Source organism: Ictalurus furcatus, chromosome 1 (genome assembly GCF_023375685.1).
Source record: "Ictalurus furcatus strain D&B chromosome 1, Billie_1.0, whole genome shotgun sequence".
Classification (NCBI taxonomy): domain Eukaryota; kingdom Metazoa; phylum Chordata; class Actinopteri; order Siluriformes; family Ictaluridae; genus Ictalurus; species Ictalurus furcatus.
Genome location: NC_071255.1, coordinates 24,854,177 through 24,881,922, shown reverse-complemented (window position 1 = coordinate 24,881,922; position 27,746 = coordinate 24,854,177). Strand labels below are relative to the sequence as shown.

General features: G+C 38.4%; 1 protein-coding gene across 2 annotated transcripts in view; it reads left to right on the top strand.

The window, feature by feature from the left end:
- Positions 1 to 11,109, top strand: part of bckdhb (branched chain keto acid dehydrogenase E1 subunit beta) — a 58,513-nt gene extending 47,404 nt beyond the window's left edge. Inside the window, exons 10-11 of one of the 2 annotated variants that reach the window (XM_053633702.1) lie at positions 10,193 to 10,333; positions 10,768 to 11,109. In XM_053633702.1, coding sequence (XP_053489677.1) covers positions 10,193 to 10,333 — 141 coding nt within the window. In that variant the 3' untranslated portion in view covers positions 10,768 to 11,109. The remainder of the gene's footprint in view (positions 1 to 10,192; positions 10,334 to 10,767) is intronic. The other variant, XM_053633693.1, reaches the window with a different exon arrangement.
- Positions 11,110 to 27,746: the final 16,637 nt, after the last annotated feature.

The window sequence follows — 27,746 nt, the reverse complement described above, 5'->3', positions numbered from 1 at the left end:
GCAACAAGGTCGGCTGTCGGCACTCCCCTCTGTTGGTCGCTGTGTGGGTGCCCTCGCTGCAATAGAAGCAGCAAGACTCATGACGATGCCTCTCCCTCTCCTCCTCACGAAGCCGGGTCTGGCCGAGCTGAATGGGCTGGGCTGTGGCTGCTGGCTCTGGCGGAAAGTGCGCAGGCGGCGCGGCAGGAACATGCACAGCCAGTGCTGGCTGAACATACACCTGCGCTGGTAGTAGAATATGCACAGGCAGCGGTGGTGGAATGTGCGCAGCCGGCGCTGGCTGACCGTATGCTGGCGCTTGAAGCGGAATGTGCACAGGCGGTGACGTGGATGGACACGCGCGAGACACTTGCTCGGTTAAGCGCGATATCGGGTCCTTCTGCACATTTATCGCTCGGTTCTGTTCGAGGATATAGCATTGCCATTCTGGGGTGCCCGCTACCTCCATAGTAGGTGAAGTAATCTCTTATGATACCTTGTTTGAAAGCAAGCGCAGGCGAACCGAACTAGAGTGCGAGGGTCAGGCGGAAGACAGAAGCAAGTCAGGTGATCGGGTGAACAGTCCACACTGGGCAGGGCAGGTAATTGTGGTCAAGAAACAAGGTAAGACGTTTGAGAATCAGGAAAATCCAAACGAGAACAATGGCTTGGTGAACGACAGAGAAGTTAGTTCTGAGCGTTTACTTTGCGAGGCTCTGATGTTAACGAGGCCCTTTATAACCTATGATAGAGTACAGGTGTCCGCAATCAGTACTTCGGCGAATGAGAGTGCGTGCGTGACTGGGAAGTATAGTTCTCGTTGGCCATGTTTGTCATTCGCGCTGCACTCTGGGAACTGTAGTTGCGAGTTCGCCGCAAAGTGACATGTAGACATTAAATATCACTACTGTATTGCGTTAAATTGCGAACAGACCTATATGTTGTGATAAGTATTGTGTAATTGTTTTTCAGAATTGTTGTATGATATTTTTGTCACATTGCCCTTCCATCATTAAACAGCATTAGGGTTTTAACTTTCATATGGAGTGTAAAATTCATATGGAGTATGACCAGTTACTTTTGTAGCCTACCTACTCATCTTCTCATTGCACATGAAGCTACTGCTATTTTATTTGACAGTAAGACATTACAATAACCATAAGGTCCATAACTGTGACAAGAATGGGAATTTAGTATAAAGTGTCAGTGCAGTAATGGGTGTGATAGTAACCTGAGAGAAGTGGTGTATAAGTGACAGTGCAGTGCTGTAATTAGTCAGTATAATCAAAATGTCTGTGTGATGTAAACAGAACATCAGTGCAATAAATGAATGGTGACATGTCCATCATTAATGATTTAGTGTTTGCGCATTGGAGTGGAGGGTGTTACTTGTATACTAGGGTGATGTGTATGTCACACAGTGTTCAGGAGTCTATCAGCCTGGGGATAGAAGCTGGGGATAGAAGCTGAGGATAGTCTGTTAGTCCCTGAGTAGATGCTGCAGAAACTTCTTTCATATGGCAGAGGGGCAAATAGATTGTGGGAGGGATGTGAGGGATTCTTCACAATGCTGGAGGGCTTACAGATGTTGCATGAGTTACATTAGAGATGCAGTTCCCAAAACAGACAGTGGTGCAGCTGGTTAAGACACTCTCTATGGTGCCCCTGTAGAACGTGGTGAAGATGGGTGGGGTGTTTTTATCCAGAGGGGGAAGAGATCAGTGCCTTCCTGAAGTCTACATTCATCTCTTTTCTTCTGTCGACTTTGAGAGATGGATTGCTGTTCTTGCACCAGACCATGAGCCATTTCATAATAGGGAGGAAAAAGAAGCATAACATTATCCTTCCCTCTTATTGGTAATTGCAACATCACTTTGCTTCTCTTTTCTGCAAGTTATACACACAGGTTTTGCATAATTCTCCCCATCCACTTTGCATAATTAATGGTTGTTCAGCTGTAGATAAAAAGCTCTCATTGAAAATTAAAGACTTTTGTCTGCTTTGTTGCATTGCTGCTGGTGTGAGACCAGGGTTTGACCTTTTTAAAACTCATTTAAAATCTTCATTTAATATGTTTCCTAAAACACATTCCACAGATTTGAATGAACAGGGTTGAATCCTTGAACGGGTTAATTGACCTACCCAGTACGATAGCACAGTCTTGTTACTGTAGATTTTGTTTTGTTTGGGCGTTTTCCCTTTGATACTTCATAGTCTTGATTGAGCAGTACATAACATGGAAAAAGAAAAGATGGCAAACCCATCCGCCATGGAACAAATGCCCTGCGGTGGTTGTAAGTTTGGCTCTGACGTGGATATTGGGCTAAAAGCTACTAAATTACCAATAGCTCCCCTTGTGGAAAATATTCACCTTTTTATGTGTGAGTGAAAGAGCGATGAGCCTGGACCATAAGGTGCTTCCCTTTTAAACATGCCTGGGATTGCCTTGTCAGTTTTCCACTGTGTTTGCCAGGCAATAATGAATAAAAAATATGATCCCCTGGAATTATAATCTTGTCCGAGGCACCCGGGCTTATGATTTGGCTGCCTGAGCACCACATTCAAAAAACCTAGTCTCAGCCTCAGAATCTCTGGCCATGGCCCATAAACACTTTTCTGGCCACAAGATTCAGAATCTTAATGCTTGCAGTCTGATCCCCGTGCACCGGTTTTCAATAGGAAACCGGCTTTTGAACACGGAACACAATTAGTCACTGGACTGATGGAGTCCCAATTTGAAAACTTATTAAACAGTTATGAGCTACTCTGCCATGTCAGTCACAGAACCTCTTTCTATAAAAGTAGGTTGGTTTTGGCCACATTTATTAATGAAATGTACAAGAATGTACTGTGCCAGAAGTCTGGTTTGCAAGACTACTAACTAGTGATGCACTGATGTATCGGCCAATAATCAGTATCGGCCGATAAAGGCAATTTTTCATGCTATCGGCCTTCAACATCCGATGATCAGGGCCAATTATATCCTGTCAATCAAAATAGGGCTGGAAAACATAGAATTCATGCTGTGTGTGAAGATGATGTCTCTTGTGTGGTCTTACTTTGAATTGGGTGACAATGATGACCAAACTGCAGTTTGTAAGCTCTGCACTGTTAAAATTTTACACCGCATGCTGCAGCAGAGCAGAAGCAGTGCGTATTTTTTTCTGCGTGCATGTTAACGAATGAGTGCTTTTACCCCGGATGCTGTAGCAGTGAAATAGTTTTGATGTCGAGTCTAATTTATTTTTTGTTTGCTGCGCCGCTCGAGTTGCTCACACTGAATTAAAGTGCCAGTACACAGTTGAAAGATTTAAATGAAGTAGAGTTGACATTGAAAATATATTTGTAGAGTAGTATGTTTCATATCCAGTTAACGTTCATGAGTTAATATCATTAAAATAAAGTTTATATTATATATTACCAGTTTGATGTTAATGATGAAGTAGAAATGCTTTTGTTTGTGGTGTGTGAATGTGAGACTAACAGGAGCTTTTTTTAGATTTCAGTCCATGTTAATATAAATTAATAACATTCAAAAAGTTAAGAAATCTTACTTTAATCTTCAGAATTTAGTTAATGTGTTAATGTTAATTTGAGTAATGTGTTTTCTGTTTATGAGACCAGTTACTGTGAAACAATTTGTTGAAATGGAGTGAATAAAGTTTTTGTTTGCATTTCCTTCAGAATTGTGGAATTAATTATTATTAATCATTTCCACAAAACCACCAAACTATCGGTATCGGCCGATGTCACCCTGAATAATCAGCTATCGGTATCAGCTGAGAAATTTAGTATCGGTGCATCTACTAACAGTTATACTTTGAGGGACTTGCCTGCAATATGGTCTTCAGTGAGTCTTCCAGTTTCTCCCTGAGAATGGGAGAGGAGTGCTGTGTCCTGTTATTTCTGGATTCATGGCTGGAACAAAGGGATTTTTAGGTCGATCTAGCCATTCCTGGACACCTCAGTGGAATAGTTGGATTATTGTTTCTCCCTTTTGCTCATGAAGGCAATTGGAATTGTGTGAGGGGATGAAAGCATCCTGTCCTGACTGGAGCCGTGTCATGTGTCATTGTTTGGCATTATGAGGTGTGTGCATGTGTGTATGAGAAAGAAGGAAAGGCTCAGCTCACATGATTATCTGAATGGGCTTTTGGGGTACCCAGAGAGGGATGGTGAAAAGTGTCTTTCTGACAGTACTCTTAAAACACTTTTCTACTCTGGCTCTTCTTGTCACTCATCTGTTTCTTGTTCAACAAAGTTTCAGTTATTGTTTGTTTAGCACACACTACATGCTTCCTTTATAGGAATTTGTTAATAGCAAAGGTGTGTACTAGCATGCATATACTGCGTATACTAGCATGCATTTTTGCATATATGCAAAAATGCATATAAAAGCATTTACCTTTGTGGAAACGCTTCCACGATTTCATTTGGTGAAATCGGCCAGAAATGTGGTCATGCTGTCAGAAGAATGCAAACATCAAAATGCGGTCAGCATCTCAGGTATGTAGAATAGGATCTAATACTCTGACTTTCCTCAGATGTTCATATCAGTGAACTACATAAATAGCCTAGCTGATGCTTTTTGCCCGGATATCTTTACCTCCCAGAATGGCTCCACCAGCACTGAATTAAACATTAAACTTGAACCACATGCAGTATTTTCTTTATGCTCTTGCCATAACCAGCTGCTTCTAAAAAGCACACATTTCTACACACTGACTTCAGAGAAGACCTACCACATTTTACAAGAGCCCAGTCACCTGACCTAGTTGTCTTCAAGTTTTGCATGTGATTTGAATCAATAGGAATTAAACCTTCAACTGTGAGAGCTCTTAATGCTGAGTTGTGGTGATAAGGAGCTCATCAACGTGAGTAACCCTACTTACACCCTGCATACATGTGTTGAGGAGGAAGGGCAGATTTGTAAACTAAAATAAACGATATTGTATGTCTTGCAGTGTTAGCACTGGAAGAATCTCTTTATGGAAATATTGTGACGATACCCATCTCTTCAATACATGTCACTTTTTGCATAAACGTTTATTGTGCATTTTAGGACATAATTAAGATAAAATACAGCATTTATGGAGTCGTGAAGTCTCCATTAGATGCTTTTGAGCACTATGCAAACAGCAGTGAAATTTAAGATTGAATTTAGTTTGATCATGCTTTCTATTTCATTTCCTTTGTTGGCTTAGTGGCTGGAATGCGTTGATCAGTCATTCACTGCTGCCAAAAGTGGGTTATCTAAAAATTCATAAAGGATCATCATCTGATTTAAATATTAAAAATTACTCACTTATTTGGTTTGAGATCTATGATACTGACCTACTGAGTCAATTATTCTCAGCTAACACAACAGCTAATTTATGGTTTGAGTCTTGCACGTTGAAGCAATCACATATTCCAAACAATGGTGTTCTCAGAAATTACAAGCTCTTCAATGAGCAATCTTTGTGTTTGGTTGTAGATGATCATTGACTTTAATTTTGGGTGTGATTTAAAATCATGGTATTGTATTTTTAGGTAATGAAGTGTTCTCACAGAACAAAAGTTTTGTGTTGCTGTAGACTTCTAATCCCGTTTATTTATTTTATTTTATTTTATTTTTGTTCCAAATTTGTAAATTGTAGTAATCACAATCATATTCAGCAATTAAGGGTTGGGAGTTTTTAAACAGTATTAACTGTTCTAAGATTTGGTACATTTGGTTTTACCTGAATAAGAATACATTAGTTGGAATGAACACATGTTCTAGATGGATAGAAGTACAGATATGAGTAGGTGGTGCACTTTGGAATTCATTTTTTTTTTTTTTTACTTTTTTCTTTCTTATTTATTTATTTATTACAAAGAACGCTTGATGGGGACTAGAGGTATGTATTTGGCCTGGGATTGCCAAAAAAAAAAAAATCACACAAGAAAAAGATTTCAGTGATCGGATATACAAAGAAAGATGACTTCTTACAGAGTACATTCCTTAATCCTTAGCAACTGCCTGTTCAGGGTCACGTGGTTTAAATGAGGATATTAGTTTCTTTATATTTTGGAAAGAAGAACAAGCTAAATTTATTAGAAAATATCACATGCAGGTACAAACAAAAATATTAATGGCACAAGTGTGATTAAAAAACATCTCCACTCACATCTCTACCAATTACGACTTTGTATGAGGTTGATGTTGAGGAATTCATAGACCATGCTCACAGTCCTGACATTTTGACCCCTGCGTTGTTGGGTTGTTATTTTTTTCCAGTTCAGGGCATAGTGGTAAGTTTAATATTTATTTAAAAAAAAAAAAAACATGAATGAATGAATTAACTCCCTTTCAATGACACAGATAGTGATAGTGTCAGTGTGTTATACCCCTGTTTGGTTTATCAGATACATGCACATCTGAGATGAGTTATAATTTTTAGGCTGTATGTGCGTACATTTTTAACACGTTTCATACCCTTCTTTGTCTCAGAATTCTTCAGTCAGCCTTTATTCAGCAGCACCAAATCAACACAAAATATTGCCGCTTAAACTCCATCTGATTGAATGTATTTTGCACTCTTATTCAAGAATAAGAAAATACCAGATACAGAGTGGATGCTAGAATGTGACTTTCGACATCTGACTTTCCACTAGGAAACAGTTCTCAATTCTCTTTTCTGGAAATGTAGGGTTAGTAATACTAGCATTTCAATGATCATTTCAGAGCATTTCTACACTTTCAGTAATCTACAATCTATGGCTTTTTTTGTTTTTTTGGTTTTTTTTTGTTTGGGGGACCATTGCATGGTCCAAATTTATGAGTGCAGTGTTTGAGCTCTAAAATATTTAATGTGTAATGCCCCAAAGCAAAAGTCTGTCCGGAGACAGACTGCCATGTTGTCTTATTTTTACAATGACATTTAAAGTATATTGCATGTAATCATGCACTTCTCATAGATAAACACTGACTCTAGTAAAGCTGCAGCTCTGCTGAAGCTCACTGTCCAGATCCGGTGGCTTGTGCACTTCTTGTGCCCTTTCAGTAAGTGTATTTAAGGATTTCTCTATTTCTCTCTCTCTCTCTCTCTCTCTCACACACACACACACACACACACACACACACACACACACATATATATATATATATATATATATACATATACATACATACATACATACATACATACATATATATATATATATATATATATATATATATATATATATATATATATATATATATATATATAAAATGTATGTATGTGTGTGTGTGTTTTATATGTATTTATATATATATAATGTTCTCTAGTCAATGAAAGCACTAAGGAGAAGCTGTTGTCCAGACATATACTGGCTTGGCAGATGAACTCCTCTGCTTTGAGGCTATATGACAAAATTACATCTGCCTTCAATCTTAAAGAGACAGCCTCTAGCGCCTGGCTGGTATTGTAGAAATGCAGGCCCTCAAGTGAGAACTGGAGAACGGCTATTTTGAGTTCTTACAAAGAAGGTGAACTTTTTTCACTGCTGTTTCAATATTCACAGCACAAATTTAAACCACGCTTTATTTGATTCATGTATTATTTTTTTGTTCTTGTTGGACGAGAGACTGAACGGAGTCTGTTCTATTCAGACCTCTACAGGTCAAGCCATCATACAGTATGCCAATATTCAGAATCAATAATGCCATCAATCTTAATAAGCACCTCCAGACCACTAATTTCAAAACAGCAAATCATTGATTAAACCGCATGCTTTTACAGTGGTGTTGGGGGTTTAGTCTGGTGCATAGTCAGAAAGATTTAATTTGGTCTCATCTGAGCATGATAAACTATGCCATTTGTAGTTCCAGTGAAGTTCTCAACAAAATTCAGGTTATACATTTCGTGGGTTGCTTTCAGTGCGTCATTTGTTCAACCGTTCTTGTTGTTATGGAGGTGGTGACTAACTTTTTTTTATTTTTTTTTTATAACATGACAACCCCAACCAAACTAATATGTGAATATTAAAATAATAATATATTTTTCAGGAATTGTATTTATTTTATTGTTATTTTTATTTTTATTTCAGATATTCTTTAGGGGTGCTAATAATTTTTTGCCATCTTTTGCCACAAGAAAAAATGCTATTTCTAGTTTCCCCAATTAATTAAGTTGAATATATGAGTGTTTGATTTATATAATCACTTTTTACTCTATATGAAATTTATTGTTGTATTGTTGGCCAAAGCTTTGATTATCATGATACAAAGCCACAAAAAAGAAAACTTCATTACAGTTTCAGACCAGCATCAACACTAAGACAGATGGGTAAGACAAACAATCATAGTGTTATCAATAGTTCATCAACACTAATGATGTCATTTAGATTATACTGTTGGCAATCTGTGTTTTTACAGACATCATTTATTATTTTAAAGGCTGAAAGTACAGTGTAATAATGACTTGGAGTACAACCTTGATAACACACAAATTGCTCTGACATATGAGGTGACCAATAGCTTTTTTGACTAATGACAGCAGAGTTTTCACAGAATGTTTATTTAAAGCCTTGATGTCACTTAATTGCCTTTGACCAAATGGGTTTTTTGGTTAACATTATTGAGGAACACACAATGTTTGCAGGGAAAAAATGAAATCACAGATATAGAGCATCAAAAGAAATGGGAAAAATGTTCGCTAAAATCCCCCACATCCATCAGGCCTAACCACTCATAATTAGCAGACAAGGTTTCAGGGGGACGGGGGGCTATATTGTCAGTGTTTGATGTGCAAGAAGAGAAGAACTGTACACTACATGCAAGTCAATAGCCCACATCATGGGTGAATAAAAGGACCCTTTCCCTATGTGTGTATAGTAATAATATTCTTCATTCTTCAGAACATACACCGATCAGCAATAACATTAAAACCACCTGCCTAATATTGTGTAGGTCCCCCTTGTGCCACCAAAAACAGCTCTGACCAATCAAGGCCTGGACTCCACAAGACCTCTGAAGGTGTGCTGTGGTATCTGGCACCAAGACATTAGCAGCAGATCCTTCAAATCCTGCAAGTTGCGAGGTGTGGCCTCCGTGGATCAGACATGTTTGAAGAGCTCATCCCACAGATGCTTGATCAGATTGAGATCTCGGGAATTTAGAGGCATGTCCTGGAGCATGTAGCCAAGACAACACGAGTGACTTTGTGACAAGTCTCCATGTCCATGAGTGGCCCAGACGAAGTTCAGACTTGAACACAATGGAATATCTGTGGAGAGATTTGTAGATTGCAGAGCTTGAGGTGATCTGCCAGTAAGAATGGGAGAAACTGCCCAAATTCAGGTCTGCAAAGCTTGTAGAGACTTGCACATGAAGACTGGAAGCTGTAACTGTTACTTTTACAGTACTGAAAAAGTGTCTGAATACTTATTTAAATGAGATTTCAGTAATAATTATTAATTGGAAAAAAATAAGAAAATTTCTAATAACTTCCCCCCCCTTTTTAAATTATGGGTTATTTTCTGTATAGTTATGACAAAAAAGTACATTTAATCCATTATAGTGAGACACCGTTTGGAAATATGCAGCGGATGGCTTCATGTTTATCCCAGCAGTTACTCGTATTACCAGAGTGGTAACTGGTGTGAAATAGGGACAACTGAACTCTAGCAAGTGTGAATTGGTGAAAAACATGACTCTGAAAAACATGATTCCCATGCTCTGCATTTGACTTATTGGACTGTAGAACTGTGTATTATGTCATGCTCTGCTTATCTCACATCTCTCTCCAGTTATTTCTGCCGCTGTAAGGGGAATCAGAAAATTAAAGTGAATGATGATTATTTTAAATGGGCTTTGTGCATTGCTTGGAATAGCAGTGACTGGGTGGCTTTGAGTAAAGAAAGTGTGGGGATTTTGTCAGTTTGGCTTAGGTTTTCCTGGCTTCCCCATAGAGAGCGCTGACTGAATCTTCCCCAATGTGAGATGGGATATAAGACAGTGACACAAGAGTGGCCATGATTTTTAAACTCTCTGCCAATAACTTATGAAGAACATGAGAACGAAACATGGCTGTAGCATAAGGTTGTTTTTCTTTTATATTTCTTATGCATCAAGAAAAAAGAGGCATTGTTCTCAACATGGATTAAGTGTATGCAGCCTGTAAGGAAATGTGGAACATGTCTTCCCCCAACAAATGCACATCATCCATGTAGTTGTGACTCGATTATGTTATGGTTCTGTTTGCAGGAGGAATGTTTCCTAAACCTGGAGGCGCCCATCGCCAGGGTGTGTGGATATGATACACCTTTCCCTCACATTTTCGAACCCTTCTATATCCCGGACAAATGGAAATGTTTTGAGGCTGTCAAACGAATGATCAACTATTAGGTGAGGTGTAAATACAAATAAAGTTTGAAAACTAGTTCTTTTTTACAGTGTCAGTTGTTATACTGTGTTACTGCACATTTGTCTTGGAGAACCTGATGAGTAATACATACTGAAATGCATAAGACCACTGCTCACATCTCCCTCAGACTATATTAATCCACTTTAATTGTATTATTTTGAGTACCAGTCATAAAAGCCAAGATAGGGGAAGAAGTCCTGTAATCCACCCATCTCAGTTAATTAAGACTAAGTAGAAATTAAGTCTGTGAAGGATTTTCATTTCATTGTTTGTATCTCTTTCTTGCTGTACTCCCTAGTATATTTTATTGTGTTCAGGGCTGGTTTTTGAGTCTCTGCCGTCAGCTCCTTAAATGCTGATTTTTTTGCTTGCATCAACACATTTTTACTCCTTTCCATCTTCCTTTCTTCTCCAGAATTAGACACGTCAACATGAAACTCTTCCTATTATGCTTTCCCTCTCTAGAATCTGGAAACAATGAACTCATCGCAGATGTGGTTTCTACCCTTGTTGACTAACAGACAACTCATGAGGATGAAAGAACATGGCCTATAACTACAGAACTTCAGTGGTCAATCGTCTGGAACAATATACATGAACACTAAGATGCAGATAACTAGTGTGTGCTCTTGAATTATATTTGGTGGCTGAATGGTTCCCTTTTTGCTGTTACATTGTGATTACCTCTGTTTAATCTCTTTGTCACATTGAATTCTGGGTGTTTTGGTTTCTGAACAAATTAAAGATATTAATCATGCTGTTGTACAGTGTTTGGTTTGTCAACATACACTAGTTAAGCTAAGTTCTTATCTCTAAGCCATTCCATTTCATTCTTATCTCAAGGAAACTTTAAGGTGAGACTAAAACAAACACTATTGAGTCCACCACTGTTGCTATTTGTTTGTTTGTTTTAAAACCTTCTTGATCAGCCTAACTTTATTGGATCAGCTCAACTATTCAGATTAGGTGTTGCTAAAAGTCTGGAAATATAATTAGATTTTATCTGCCTGTCTTCTTAAATATTAAGCTTCAAAAGTAAGCCTGGATACTGGATATAGGATACTGTGAGGTATGTCACATTGATAGCATTGAATCAGTTTCAAATCATGAGTCTTAAGAATGTCTGCGCAAAGCCTATTACAATGCTATATATACAGGCATTCTGTTGGTTGGCACTTCTTCTGACAGGGTTACAGATGTTTTATCAAATGTTGCAGATAAATTGGTTCACTCTGTAGTTTTATTATTGACTGCAAATCAATTCTGTCACCGTTTTCCATTGCAATTGTATTTCTATCTGGTCTGGGCTGTTTTTAAAAGGAGCGTCCTAGGACTCCACACATTTATTTCTCAAAATGACGTCTTATCTTTTGCAACTTATGACACCCTTCTTGTTGCCAAAAACATAGTCTTCTTGTATGCTGATCAGGATCAGTATAATAAGTATATCTGAAGCCAGGAATCATATCACATGCTTGGTATAAATCGATTTGCATGGTATCTCAGCTGGTATGTTCAGGTTTAGATTTTGCATCAAGTTCAAATCCTTATAAAGCCACAGTCAGCTATGGCCCGGAGTCCAAGAGAGAAAATTATGGACTCAGAGTGGGAGGGGGTGGCATACTCTCTATCCCCTATCAGTCACAGTGACACTAGCCAATCCTGTTTGTCTGTGAGTTCATGTATTTGTAAGTGGGTAGATAGCGCTTTCTTCCAAGTGTGTTACACCACCCCTTGACGTTGCATGAGGAATAGTTCAAAAAGATTTGGTCGGCTGGCTTCAGGGAGGAATCATGTGTTAGCCTTCTGCCCTCCCTGGTTGGTAGCAGTCATGTGATAGGGGAAAGCTGCCTGATGTGTGGGAATTGGCCATGACTAATTTAGTGAGAAAATTGGGGGGGCGAAAAAGAAATAAAAAGATCTGCAGGTGGTGCACAGTTGTTGCTGCTGGCCTACCCTCAAAGGAACATGTCATGTCTTATTGACATGAACACCTTATCCAGCCAGCATTCCTTAATCCAACCTCATGAAAGATCATAAGGAAATTTTAATCTCCACTTATAAGGCTTTTATCATATATAGCACCATCTTGTCTGTGGTCCCCTAATTTATGATCCTGCACATCATGTAGCTGCTTTTGGTTTGTTTCAGTGGGAGGTTGTGGCTTTGGCATCAAACACAAAAAGCAAATAAACAGACAAACCACCCCAAAAAAGAACAGAAAAGGTTAAACTGCTTAGACAATGCCACTAATCACCAAGTATCTAGCAACCTCATCAAAGTACCAGAGAGGCGTCTGACCGCAAATTATGGAGAGGATCCAAAGATAAAATAGTACCTGTCATTTTGGTTGGAGTGAAAGCAGGCTCTGACCACAGAGCAAAACAAGGCCCTCCCTTGGACGAGGTAGTGGAGGTGTCCTATGCTTGAGATGGCATTACAGCACTATCAATTTGTTCAGCAAATTGAATCTTGAATTGCCACATATAGCAACAGTGCCAAGGAAAACATTTCCTGATTAGTTAACTGTAGGAGATTCTTTTGTACAACCCCATTCCAAATGTAAATAAAAACAGAATGCAATGATTTGCAAATCTCATAAACCCATATGTTATTTACAATAGAACATAGAAAACATATCAAATGTTTAAACTGAGGAAATTTGATGAAATTCAAATCAAATTTAAATTTGATGGCCGCAATACGTCTCAAAAAAGTTGGGACGGGGCAACGAAAGGTTGGAACAGTAAGTGTTACAAAAAAGAAACAGCTGGAGGAATATTTTGTAACTAATTAGGTTAATTGGCAACAGGTCAGTAGCATGATTGGGTATAAAAAGAGTATCTTAGACAGGCAAAGTCTCTCAGAAGTAAAGATGGGATGGAATCTGGATGGAAGCAGATGTTGCTCTAAAATCTGTATATATCTTTCAGCATTGATGGTGCCTTTCCCGATGTGCAAGCTGCCCATGCCATCAGAGATGCAGGCTTTTGAACTGAATGCTGATAAAAAGCTGGATAGTCCCGCTGCTCTTTAGTTTAGAGTACGCGGCGTCCATGGTTTCTAAAAAGAATTTCAAATTTCCATTCGTCTGACCACAGAACAATTTTCCTCTTTGCCTCAGTCCATTTTAAATGAGATTTGGCCTAGAGAAGACGACAGCGTTTCTGGACCATGTTCACATATGGTTTCTTCTTTGCATAATAGAGCTGTAACCAGCATTTGTGGATGGCAAGGCGAACACACAGACAACTCACAGACAGTGAGTTCTGGAGGTGTTTGAGCTCATGCAGTGATTTCCATTACAGAATCATGCCTGTTTTTAATGCAGTGCTGCCTGAGGGCCCAAAGATCATGGGTAAGCAAAACTGATTTTCACCCTTGTCCCTTGCTCACAGAGATTTCTCCAGATTCTCAGAATCTTTTGATGATATTATGTACTGTAGAAGATGAGATATTCATAATCTTCGCAATTTTACATTGAGGAACATTATTCTGAAATTGTTCCACAAATTGTAGACATAGTTCTTCGCAGATTGGTGAACTTCTGCCCATCTTTACTTCTGAAAGACTCTGCCTCTCTGACACTCTTTTTATACCGAATCATGTTACTGACCTGTTGCCAATCAACCTCCAGCTGTTTCTTTTTAGTAACACTTACTTTTCCAGCCTTTTGTTGCCCCGTCCCAACTTTTCTGAGACGTGTTGCAGCCATCAAATTCAAAATTACCTTATTTTTTTTCTTAAAACGGTACATTTACTCAGTTTAAATATTTGATATGTTTTCTATGTTCTACGCTGAATAATATATGGGTTTGTGATATTTGTAAATCATTGCATTCTGTTATTATTTACATTTTACACAGCATCCCAACTTTTTTGGAATTGGGGTTGTACTTCATCTCAAGTGCTTAATAAGCTTGCTGAATAAGTAGTAGAAATGAATAAGACTCAGGCAAGGCTCCTGGAGAATGTAAATGGATTTGATGAAAGCAAGATTGTTGTACAAATTAATTTACTGTTAGATGATGTTCTTAGGTATAATAACAATCTGTTAAATCTCACTCATTAAACAATTTTATTGTATATGATAAGGAAATATACTGCATACATGGTTGATACATGGCAGCAAATCTATACATAATTGAACACGTCTTTCCTTTTATTTTTTTTATACTCACCTGTGGTAAATGAACAGTGACAGCAATGACTCTTAGCTCTTGTCCATAACTGTCCTTTTCCAAGAAACTTTTGTAACAATACTTGCTTGGGGAGTAACAGAATGCATGTAATGCAATCAGGATACAAAAACTGGTAACTGTAATCCATTACAGTTACTACAAAAAACAAAGTCATCAGATTACAGGTACATTTAGTAAAAAATGGGAATACTATCAGGATTACAGTTTTTTTTCATTTAAAAGCAAAGTAATTAATCTTTTGACGTAACACAATATAGACAGCTGCTTGATTATAGTTTTGGTTCTCTCTTGCAGTCGTGAACCCTCCTGGTGCATGTGCAAATAAATTTTGCGCACAGTTAATTTGGTAGAAATTAACACAAATTGTTCTCAGTAATCCTTTTCTTAGAGTGACCATACGTCCTCTTTTTCAGACCTTAAAAAAGCTTCCAGCCGGGATTTCTAAATTTGAGAAAATGTCTGGGATTCAGCTTTAGTTTCATTATGACGTGCTTATGGTCTAATACTGTATTGTGTGTGTATATTTGCACTCACATTTGCATTTTTGGCATCAAACGTTTGCTTGACAATAGCAGCAAATGACAGCTGTGCTAAGTTGAAACAATGGCCATATAAGGTCATTTTTAATTTCACATTATCACATTGCTTCGTATTATATGGCCATCCAAATGTGTAAATGATGGCAGGAGGTACACTTGTGGCATCTAATATTTTATTTTATTCCATGGACATTCCGAAGAATATAGGTAAATGTAGTAAATTCAAAAGAATTTATATATATTTATGTGATGCTAATAGTGTCTTTTTCAGTGTATTAAAATCTGCATTCATAGCAACATTGTTTTGAACACTATTAAGACATGAAAAAAAGGTGTCCTCTTTTTGGAAAACCAGAATATGGTCACCCTAACTTTTGTGATGCAATGTTACCTGCATCAGGGACAGTGATATTTAATTTATTTATTTATTGATTTTCTTGAAACAAATCCAAACACTGAACATGTTTTTAAGCTCTAAAATAAGCAGTACATAAAGTATTTAGATCATATTGCTTTTGTCTTGACTGTATTTACATATATGAACTTGAAGTAATCCAAAAGTAATCAGATTGTATTACTTTTATATGTAACATAATACATTTTTAAATTAACCCTCCCAACCCTGTTTACAAGTTGATTCTCCCACCATTAGCCAAAACCAGCCTACAGAAAATGCTGTTCTAGAGTTTGTAGTATATCCAGTATACTATCCATATATATCCAATAGGATGGATTCTCAGGAGCTGCTGGGGCTTCTGGCACATTTCAACTTGGTTTGGGTCTTCCTCTCTGATGTGTCTCAGTCCTCACCATGTCCTTTCGGTGGCACCTCCATTTAGAAATCCTCCACAATGAAGCCCTACATCTGTGTGGCTGGAAGAGAATCAAAAACATTCCCATCTTTTTGTCATATTTCCTGACTTGGTTTTGGGTCTTTTTCGTACATGCAATCCTTATTCTTTGAAAACATGTGATACCTATTCTATAAAGGCACAGGAAGTGTGTCAAATGCATTTAAGCACCATGCCATACCAGCAAAAATCTGCAGAACAGTTGTCTGGCAAGAAAAAAAACAAAACATTTTTGACTACAAACCTGGTGTTCATGCCATAATTGTGTAAAGAATTTTATGACTTTGAGGAAGTACAAAAAAAACCTGATTTGAGATGGGTCTTAAATACACTCACTTTCAGTAAATGCTTTATCTTGGTCAAGGTGGAGCCAGAGCCTATGCTGGGAACACCGGCTGTTAGGCGGGAATACACCCTGGATGAGAAACCAGTCCATCACAGGGCACACATTCACGCCTAGGAGCAATTTATTATAGCCAATACAACTACCAGCATGTTTTTGGGAGGTGGGAGGAAACCAGAGAACCAGTAATCCCCAAATAAGTATATAGAACTGTATACAGGAATGATTTATAATCACACTATACATTATCACCCAGAACAGTATGGGTTCACTTTTGATTCTGGTCCTCTCAATGTTTCTTCCTCATGTCATCACAGAGAATTTATCTTTGCCCATGTTGCCTATGGCTTGTTCATGAGGGTTCTGAATCTACATCCAGATTTCTGTAAAGCTGCCTAGTGACAACGTCTACTGTTAAAAGTGTTATATATATAAATTTGAATTTAATAATGAGTATTTGAACATGTGTTGTTTCGGTGATGTATGATGTATTTTTTTCATTATGGTCACATTTATTCTCTCTCCTGAATGCTGAAATGCTGGTAATTGTCACAATTGTTCTTCTTAATGTTCATTACAGAAACATTTACTTAAAAGTCATTTATGTGCTCTTTAATTTCTCTTTCCCCTTTTATGAAATTTTTATGGCGCATGTCCCATATTAGGCACATTTATTCACCTAAAAATGGGGTTGCGGAAAGAAAACAAAATCCATCATTCTGAGGACCAGAGAAGTTATGATGTACAGTACTACAGACACACCATTATTTAGCACATAGATTTCTTGTAGTCAAGTCATGGTTTGAATTTCTTACTTTAAATGAAATGATTACTATTAATGTGCTGTTGCCTTAACACAATCCCTAATTTCTCTGTGTGGGATTAATAAAGTATTATCTTATCTTAACATAAAATTTGGGAGATTTCACCAAAAGGATATGTGAACTGCTGTTTCTTTCTTCTTAACTGATGCTTGCTGAATCACATCTTTGTATGAAACAGGCCCTGGTGCTAACTAACTGTTGCTAAGGGGTGCTTAAAAAAACAACACCTTCCATGACAGATGGACAGAATGATTGTTTATGTAAAAATGCCATTGTGTTGGAGAGGGCAATTCTGTCACACCTGAAGTCAGTGGCAATGATTGTGTATACAACAAAAACAACGTCCATCTCTAGCCAGAGAAGCCTTTCATGTAATGCTTCATGATTAAGCCTGATACAAAACAAGACATCATGCTTCTAGTTCCGGATTTATGGAATTATGCAATTATGGCCAAGGGCATTTTCTATTTTCTAACCTTTCAGAGACTTTTGTGCAGCAATAGCGGTTCTAGACCACAGTAGCTGGGCGGGCCAGGCAGGGGGCACTTGTGCTTTTAGGGCGCAAGCTTTAACGTTTATCTTAACTTATTTTCATGATTATTTCAAGTCATTGTTCACTGACATGTACCATTCTGTGACCTCTACAAGTAAGCTAATAAAATAAAGTTAAATAATAAATAAAAATAATGTGGCTTGTTGCCACAGTTGTCAGAGCTGTTATAGATAATTAACACCTTCTAGCTAACCAGAATCAAGAAGTCAACAGTGCTGTAATGTCATTTTATTTCATATCTGTAATTGTATTAGGGATTGTGCCCTGTGATAGGTTGGCACCCTGTCCAGGGTGTCCTTCACCTTGTGCCCCAAGTTCCCTGGGATAGGCTCCAGGCTCCCCCGCGACCCTGTGTAGGATAAATGGCATGGAGAATGGATGGATGGATGGATGTAATTTTATTATGTAATTTTAGATTTATTCAGCAGTAAATTCAGCATTAGATTGACCATTTATGCCTGACACTGACTTTCAGATCAGGAATATTGTAGAATTATGCAGCATCCCACCATTACTTACATGACAAGTGACAAAGGTGTCTTGATGAATATTAGTAAAAATGTAAATAAATAAATAAATAAATAAATAAATAAATAAATAATAAAAAATAAATAAAAGGTGTTTACTGAATGTGCAAAGCATATGCATTGTTGATGCACACATGTAAATGTAGTAATAATTATCTGAACTTTTGACACATTTTAGTCACAGATTTTGACTGAGACTCTCGTGATGGAATTTCATCTTCTGCTCTTTAGCCAGCTTTTGATAATTAATCACATATGAGAAGCACTGAATTTATTAAAGCTGGTATTCAGACAGAGGCTGATGTCAGCTAGTGTGAAGAGTGAAAGGTTAAAAGTACACCCAGATACCTCAGCATTTAGCTTAAGTATCTTCTACAGTCCCCGCCAAATGTACTAGAATGACAAGGCCAATTCTTTTGTTTTTGCTATACTGTACACTGAAGACATTTGGTTTTGAGCTCAAAAGATGAATATGAAGCTGTGACATTCTTTCAGATTTGACCAGAATTGAGGAGATGGGAGGCAGGCTTGGGACAACTCAAAAGGGGGTTTATTTTTGCTTTTTATTTTTCTTCACTTTTCAGCAATTTTATATTTCTGTATATGCACACACACACGGTTCTGTGCTGCTTATCTCTCTCTCATGGCTCTTGTCTCTCCCCCTTTTATCCTTGCCACTCACTGAAACATAGACCACTTGTTAGCAAAATCCCCCACAGTTGTAATCTCCCACTCTCCCGGCTCCACCCACCATTCACAAACTGGCACTCAACTACGCCTCCACCTCCGCAATATCCCTACTACCTGACTCAGACCAAGCAGCCTTCCACCCTGCTGCCAACTCCCCTGCCTGCTCTGTTCAAAGAGAGAGTGAAGGTCTGTCCATACAGATAGTACTGGAGGGTGAGGACAAAGGCACAGGGGACCATTAGTCTTCATGCTTTAAGGAGATGGTATATCTGCCACCTCCCACCTCTTTGTTCGCTAGATCAATTCTGAAATTCTGATCTCTCTTTTCATGTTCATATTGTGAACTCAAACCCAAATGTCTTCAGTGTATAACAAAAACAAAAGAAAAGGCCTTGTTGTTACAATACTTTCAGAGGGGACTGTTTGTTGCTGCTGATCTGTTGTAGTTTTTATATTGCATCAAATACAGATTATTCCATGCACATATCACTCACACAGATGTGTTTTCTTAAACTTCATTAGTTCAGGCATGAGCCGGTGCTTTTTTCACCCAACCTACCTTTTTATCACTAACAATTTTAATGCTTTTGTAAACTCAGTACTGAGTACTTAAGCCCTGTTTGAGCAGCCGCTCTGTGAAAACTGGCTGCAGTTGTGCTGAAGGAGTCAACACTAAGGAATCTGGGTAAAGAGATTAATCATTTGAGGCCATTGAGGGAATGGTGCAAAGAGCTTGCTTTCCTTGACTGCTGACCCATATTCAGATACACTGAAGAGATGGAATCAGGACAAGTCCAGGCCTATGGGCACAGTAGGAACTTGGTGTCTCAGAAAAATATTGATCTGAGTGGTACTGTGTCACAGCCAATCTGTTATACCTATTGATACATGTGGAGAACATGCACTAATGAACTCTCAATGACTCAGAAGTTCTCTACACTAACAGCTGCACACGTTCAACACAGCCTTCCTCCTGGAAGCCTGAATATTCTTTGAGTAACCCCTTGAGAGACAAGGCATAACCTCTCACTGTAAATATTTATGAATAAACAATTCCTCTTCAATAATGAATTATGTATAAGTAAAGAGATTGAACTATTCAATGTGTACTCAAACTTTGCTTACTCAACAAGGTGGTGTAAGGTGGAATTTATGATAGAAATTCAATCATTCATTCATCCACAGTAACCGCTTTATCCTGGTCAGGGTCATGGTGGACCCAGAGCCAATCCCACTATGCTAGAAATTGCAAAGAAAGGTACTTTTCAAAATAATATGTTTCTATAGCGTGAAATAAGGTTGTAAGCCTTGTGAAAGCCTTTTGATTGCACTCACATAAAGCACCTGAGCCTTGTGAGTCACAATAAAGTAATGTGCATTTGAGTTTTAACATAAAACTCTCTCAGGCTCATTTACATTCTGCTAATTCTTTCTTTAGATTTCTGTAGTGCATGGGGTTTTGAGTATTGTGACTGGCTGCATGTACTGAGTTTGCATTTGACTTGGATTTATAAATACCTAGAAAAATCTTGGTTAGTTGGCGAAATCAAATTGAAACTGCTTACAACTACTTTTATAAAAGAAATAAGGTAGACTTATGACACTTATGATAGGAAATGGATAGACAGTTAATCTAGTTATTGTTTCAAAAGAAAATAGGCGATAGACTGTCTGTGGAAGAGCACCGCTAATGAGCTTGTCCAGCCATGCTGATGTGTGTGAGAATGATATTAAAATGGAATTTGGCCTCTCTTTTGGATGTAGTACTCTGAGCATATAGAACAAATAAAGCCAGGTTTTAAGCACAAAGGAATAAATATATAAGGTCCAAAAGATTAAAGCACTGTTTTTTTAATCTTGCTTTTGCTTCTGCTTTGCTTTATCCTGTCTGTTATAGGTCCTTTTTCATAATTTTCATTTGTTTTGTTTTCTTATATTTAGCTCTTCCTGCTGTTGAGCTCTGATGCCCAACTGGGAGAGGCAGTCTCTAATTAGAATAACAAAAATACATATTTAGAGTTCTGTGCGGCTTTTGGGAAACTCTGTATTTAAGGCTAAGAGGGGACAATGAAGGAGACAATGTCTGTGGAAAACTCTTTTTACAGTAGTATCCTGTGAGTATCCTACAGTCAGTCAGTATGCATCAGCAATTCTCTGAAAATACAGTGGATATAAAAAGTCTACACACCGCTGTTAAATGTGCAGGTTTTTTTGATGTAAAAAATTAAACCAAGATAAATCATGTCAGATCTTTTTCCATCTTTAATGTGATATAGCAACCAACAAAATTCAAATGAAAAACAAATTTTTAGGGGGGAAAAAGAAAAAAAAAAGAAAACCTGGTGGTACACCCCTTAACTAATACTTTGTTAAATCACCTTTTGCTTGTAATACAGCATTTAGTATTTTTGGATAAGTGACTGCTAACTTGATTTGGCAGTTTTATTCCACCCTTCCTTGCAAAAATGCTCCAGATCTAACAATTGTGAGGGGGATCTCCTGTGCACAGCCCACTTCAAGTCATTCCACAGGTTTTTGATAGGATTTATATCTGGGCTCTGACTGGACCATTTCAAAACACTGATTTTCTTCTTCTGAAGGCATTCCTTTGTTGAGTTGGATATGTGCTTTTGGGTTGTTATGTGCTTAATGTAAATTTTCATCTTCTTCAACTTTGGCTGAGTAACAGAGGCCTTTTTTCTATTTTTGTGCCAAAATAGATTTGTATTTGGAGCAATCCAGCTATCTTGACTAGAGTGCCATTTTGAATGGAAGTCCTGTTCTTGTCACTGTGTTGCCCCATTATCTCCACTTGTTGATGATGGACTTCAGTGTTCCATGGTACATCTGTTGTTTAACCCTGTCCAGGGTGTACCCCGCGTAGTGCCCGATGCTCCCTGGGATAGGCTCCAGGTTCCCCGTGACCCTGAGAAGGAGTAAGCGGTAGAAGATAGATGGATGGATGGATGGATGGATGGATGGATAGATCTATTGTTTAAGAAATTATTTTGTACCCCTCTCCTGTTTGATACCTTTCCACAGGGAGATCCCATATGTTTTTTAAAGCTTTTTGTGGACCATGGGTCCAGCAGTCGGATGAAACCAAGAAGGTGTCAAGAAAATCCAACAGAAACAGCTGGTCTTTATTTGGGGTTAATCAGAAGCACTTCATTGATGACAGGTGTATGAGATTTACTTTTGAGCATATATTTAAATGTTAATTCACATCCCACATTATAAAGAGGTGTACACAAACAGGTTATTGTAAGAAGACTGCTGCTTAATATGAACAGTGATGCCGTGATATTACTTTTTGCTTATTTAACAAACATGCAACTGCATTGAAAATCAACTGTTCTTTATGTAATTTACCTGCTTTAGCAGTTCATAGGTGTAAGAAGTCTGATGCAGTATGGTGTGTACTCTCTTATGGTGGAATTGTGTGGCTCTGGTGCTGAGATGTGTGGAAGGAAGCCATATCTAAATTTTGATAGCTGTTTGGGGTTTGTGTTGCTTTTTGTTGAGGCAAGCCTGCACAGGAAGTGTGGGTGAGTGCCACCAGACATTTCCCTTGGCACTAATGCGGTCTGTTTAAAAGTTAAACGCTACCTCAGAATGATGTCTCTGCTCACAGTCTGTGGTTACATGAATAAATTGCAAAGTGGGGAAACATCACCTGCACTGTAGCTGGGTGGATTATTAATTTTAATTAACATTACCTTAATATATCATGTAACTACACTAAACTACCCTGTTTAACAAGATACTCTGAAGAAAATTCACCAAAATACTCCGCTCTCATGTATATGAAACAATTGCAAACACAACACAGGTTTATCAATTCCTATGAATTCATATGAGAAAAATATATTTGAAGTATATTCCCATTGATATTTTTCTTAGTACACCAATTTTTTTTAGTATGCCTGGGTGACCTGGAACAGGTAATTGTTCAACCATGACTTCCTGTTTCACAGGGGTATAAATATGAGGTAACACATAGGCCAAATTCCCTTAGTCACTCATAACCATGGGTTAGACCAAGGAATATAGCTGTGATGTGCGGCAAAAGGTTGTTGAGCTTCACAAAATGGGAAGTGGCTATAAGAAAATAGCACAAGCATTGAAAATGCCCATTTCCACCATCAGGGCAATAATTAAGAAGTTCCAGTCAACTGGAAATGTTCTGAATCAACCTGGAATTGGACATGTGTCTATATTGTCTCAACACTATGTGAAGAGGATGGTTCAAGTGGCCAAAAAAATCTCCAAGGAACACAGCTGGAGAATTGCAGAAGTTAGGTGCGTCTTGAGTCACAAAGTCTCCAAAACTACAATCCGAAGTCACCTACATCACCACACGTGAGTCTCTACTCTCATTCAAAAACAAACTGAAGCGTCTTCAGTTTGCCAGACACTACTGGAACTTCTAATGGGATCAGGTTTTATGGTCAAATGAAACCAAAATAGAGCTTTTTGGCAATAAACACCAGAGGTGGTTTTGGCACACACAGAGAGGTAACCATATGGAAAATTACCTCATGTCCATGTTTAATATGGTGGTGGCTCTTAAAGGTTTTGGGGCTGTTTTTCTGCCACAAAAGGATACATGGATACATTGTTAGGATACATGGATACATTTTGATGAAAACCTGACTGCCACCAGCATGGACCTCGAAATTTGAAGGATCTGGAGAGATTCTGTATGGAGGAATGGTCTCAGATCCCTTGCCATGTATTCTTCAACCTCATCAGGCATTATAGGAGAAGACTCAGAGCTGTTTTCTTAGCATAGTGGAATAGCACAAAGTATTGACTCTAAGGGTACCAATAATTTTAACAAAGTTGTTTTTTTTTTTGTTTGTTTGTTTGTTTGTTTTTTGGATAAACCTATGTTTTGTTTGCAATTGTTTGATATCCATGAGAGTAGAATATTTTTGTGAATTTTTTTTAACAAAAGATCAAAAGATTAAACAATAGACAGCCTTCTTTGCTCATATTTACAAAGGGTGTCAATATTAGTGGAGGGCACTGTATATATCATTGTACTATATTAGTACAGTAAACTATTGTATAATACTTTATTATATTATACTATATGCTTGCTGCAAGGTGTTAATTTGTTGAACTGGTGCTTCCTGTAAATCATAGAAGTTCCATATAAGTAAATGATACTGCTTTTTTCTTTTCTTCTAAATAAATAAATAAATAAATAATTGCTAAATCAAGCCTTGAAGGCCTGTCACCTTACACTCCCACATACATGCATAGCCTGAGCTCTTGCATCATCCGTTGAGAGCCATTGTTCAGATCAGACCACAGCCTGTGTTCATAAACATTTAGGGCAAGGGGTTGTGTCTTGTGTCTGGAGGACTTACTTAAAGAATACCCATGCTTTTAGGAGAAAGGCTGTGTTGAATGTGTGCATCTGTTAGTGTAGGGAACCTCTGAGCCACTAAGAGTGTGTTAGTGCATGTTCTGGTAGAGTTCCTGAAAAGGCAGGATTAAACATGTCAGAGCACTAGCCAGGGTCTGGGTGGAGAAAATGAGAATGATGAGGATGAGCTTGCTGTGATGAGAGAGAAAAGGGAAGCAGATACCAGATTGTCTAGAGGTGGTCTGTAGCAGTGAGGTTTTCAGGCCAACAATAAATCTGAGTCTCATTTTTAAAGCATCCCTGTTTGTATTCAGTTCTTCTGCTTTTCTATTATCAACAGCTTCCATCTCAGTCTGTATCTCTAAATGTCCCCTGTATCTCTATTTAGTGCTCCATATTTCTGGGTATATTTGTGTTTCTTTGTGTCACGTTTATCCACTAGCACCAAAGTGTTTCCAGCTCTGAAAGCACTATTTTATCTTTTAAAACCATGTTTGACAGGTCACTAAATACAGCTGGTCCCCGTTTCATTTTATAGTGTATGCTTTGTTTGCTCTTGATCAACAGCATCTCTCAGTCATGCTGTCTTCTTTATCCCTCCACCATCTCCTCAGCAGTGGAGTCCCAATATACTGTGCCTTATTATACTGCCTTATTCAATGTCCTTTTATGGGACTTATTTATAATCATATGTGGCAAAGTACATGGTTGTTTTGGATCACACAAAAGACATACACAGCCCTTTATGATTTGTAAACTCCACTAATGACTGTGTGTTTAGAAGCAGAAGAAACACTGATAGTTGCTCATTCCTTATGTTCCATCTATTGCCACTTTCTGATATCTAATACTAGACAGCCATTTTCCACAGAAATATTGTAAAGTAACATGCAGTTGCTGTTCTCTGTAATGAACAGGCACGTTTATAGAACTTGATATGCCTGACATTGTTGGCAAGTGGACAGGAATGAACACTTCATTAAGGCAGTTTTCACTATTATAGACCATAATATGCTCTGAACAGAAAAATCAAAGATAGAGTTGTTGGACCACAGTAACAGCAGACATGTTTGGCGCAGACCAAAGTCAGCTTTTCAGGAGAAGTACCTCATACCAACTGTGAATCACAGTGGTGGATTACTCACCTCAGGGACTGGACAGCTTGCATTCATTGATTCAACTATAAATTTTGCATCATATCAAAGAGTGCTTGAAGATAATGTGAGGCCATCTGTCCAAAAGTTGAACTTGAACTGAAAGTGGACCATTTAACAGGATAGTGATCTGAAGCACACTAGCAAATCCACCAAGGACTGGCTCAAATAGAAGAAATGGGGGGTTATGGAATGGCCTAGTCAAAGCCTGAATTTGAATCCCATTAAAATGCTGTGGGGAAAATTGAAACAGGCAGTACATGCAAGAAAACCCTCAAACATCTTGCAACTGAAAGAATATTGCATGGAAGTGAGATCAAAAATTCCAGCAAGCCTGGTGGACAATTATGCAAAACGTCTACAAGAAAATATTTCTGTTAAAGGGGACAATACTAGTTTCTGAGGCCAAGGGTGTACTTACTTTTCCCACAGAATAATATCACATCTATTTATATTTCTGTTGAATAAATGACTGAAAACATGATTTTTCCTTGTGGTTTTGTTCAAGTATATCTATTTTTAATTAATAGGCACTGTTTCAAATGTTTGCTTGTCCAAATATATAAAAAAAGGCAACATTTTTCATAGGGTGTATTTATTTTTTCAAATGTCTGTATATTACATTTAATTCAGTCTCTTTATAGTAGGCTTTCAGCAGGTTGGTGGCAGCTTATGTGAATTTGAGAGGATGTAATCCTTTTGTTTAATAGCTGTAACACTTGTATAAACTGGGGTTCTTGTTGACATATTGGAATCTGTGGTCATGCACATAGCCATGTTGAATGTATGCTGGCTTATTTATGAGGCTTGAGTTGTGGGTCTAGTGATGAGAAAAGGCATTCTAATGTTCTATGTTGTCTTCCCATATTTCTCAATGAAAATCATTGGGAGCTTTGAAGTGAAAGGCAACATAATACTATGTCTACAGGAGTGTAGAGTGACCTTGGGCATGTTAGGACATTTAAATCTAAAATGCACATCAAACCTCTGTAACTGTGCTTATATCAGCAGACTTGTAATAACATATCAATCCAGGGACACAGGGTAGGGTAACAACTATTTATGAATCCACATAAAATGTGAAAATGATTTGGCTAATAGTCTAATAGATCTCACACTGGGGCTCCACACGGCCCCTGTGTCCACCTCTCTCCACCTCACATTCAACTGGACTTCTTTTCTAAGAAAAGCCTTCGGTCTCCAGTGAGCTAGAGGTCATGCCTCACATCTCTGTCTGTGGCATTTGCTATCTCAGAGCAGGCTGATAACCCACTTCTGAAAGTCTCTTTGTTCCAGCAGGCCCAAAGGTCCTAGCATCCTCAACAGAAGCTGGTACTGAACATAGCAATCTGCCTGAATTTGATTTGCATGCACAGTAATATTTGTAACTTAAAATTTGACAAACAAATAAATTCTGTGGTCTGTGCAAGCTTTTTCTAACTTAGTGTCACGTAACGGAAGGTTGGACGGATGCAAGTGCAGATGTGTGCTTTATTATAGACTAGATAGGCAGACAAATCCAAATCATGAAACACAGGCATGGTCAGAACAGGCATAAATCAGGCAAGGCAAAACACAAAACGAGAAACAAGTAACAAGATAAAAAACCATGAAACGAACCACAAGGAACAAAAGGCTTGGCAAGGTGATATAACTCAATACTTCGCGAAGTACATAGATTCATGAGGGGTTTAAATACCAAATGTAATCAGGGGGATAACAAGAACAACTGAATACAATAATGACACATAAGGGAAACAACTAATGACAATACAGGAGCAGAGACAGGACAGAAATCATAACAGATACACATGTAGAAAGTAAACAAAGTCAATGTCACTAAAAAAACTCTCTCTGCGAGCTTCGCATTTCAGAGCACGCTGCATGCTCCAGCACCTGTGCGAGGGGAAATCGTGACAGCCCCCCCCTGCAAATGCGCTACTCCCGGAGCACCATAAAATTACTCCCGGAGCACCCCTCCCCGGCGGTCCTGGCCCTCTGGGCAAAAGGTCTTCACAGCACCTCAGGTGCTGTCCCTAGACAGCACCCAGGTGTGGGAAGCTGGGTCATCAGCTTCAGCGAGGCGAGAAGGCAGAGTGACGTCCTCAGTAGAACAGGAAGGCAGAGCAATGTCTTCAGTGGAACAGAAAGGCAGAGCAATGTCCTCAGTGGAACAGGAAGGCAGAGCAATGTCTTCAGCCGAGCAGGGAGGCAGAATTTAGTTGGCTGTGTCAGAAGACTCAGGCGTGAGCAGAACTTGGCTGGCCGTGTCAGCAGACTCAGGCATGAGCAGAACTTGGTTGACCATGTCAACAGACTCATGGCTGGCCGTCG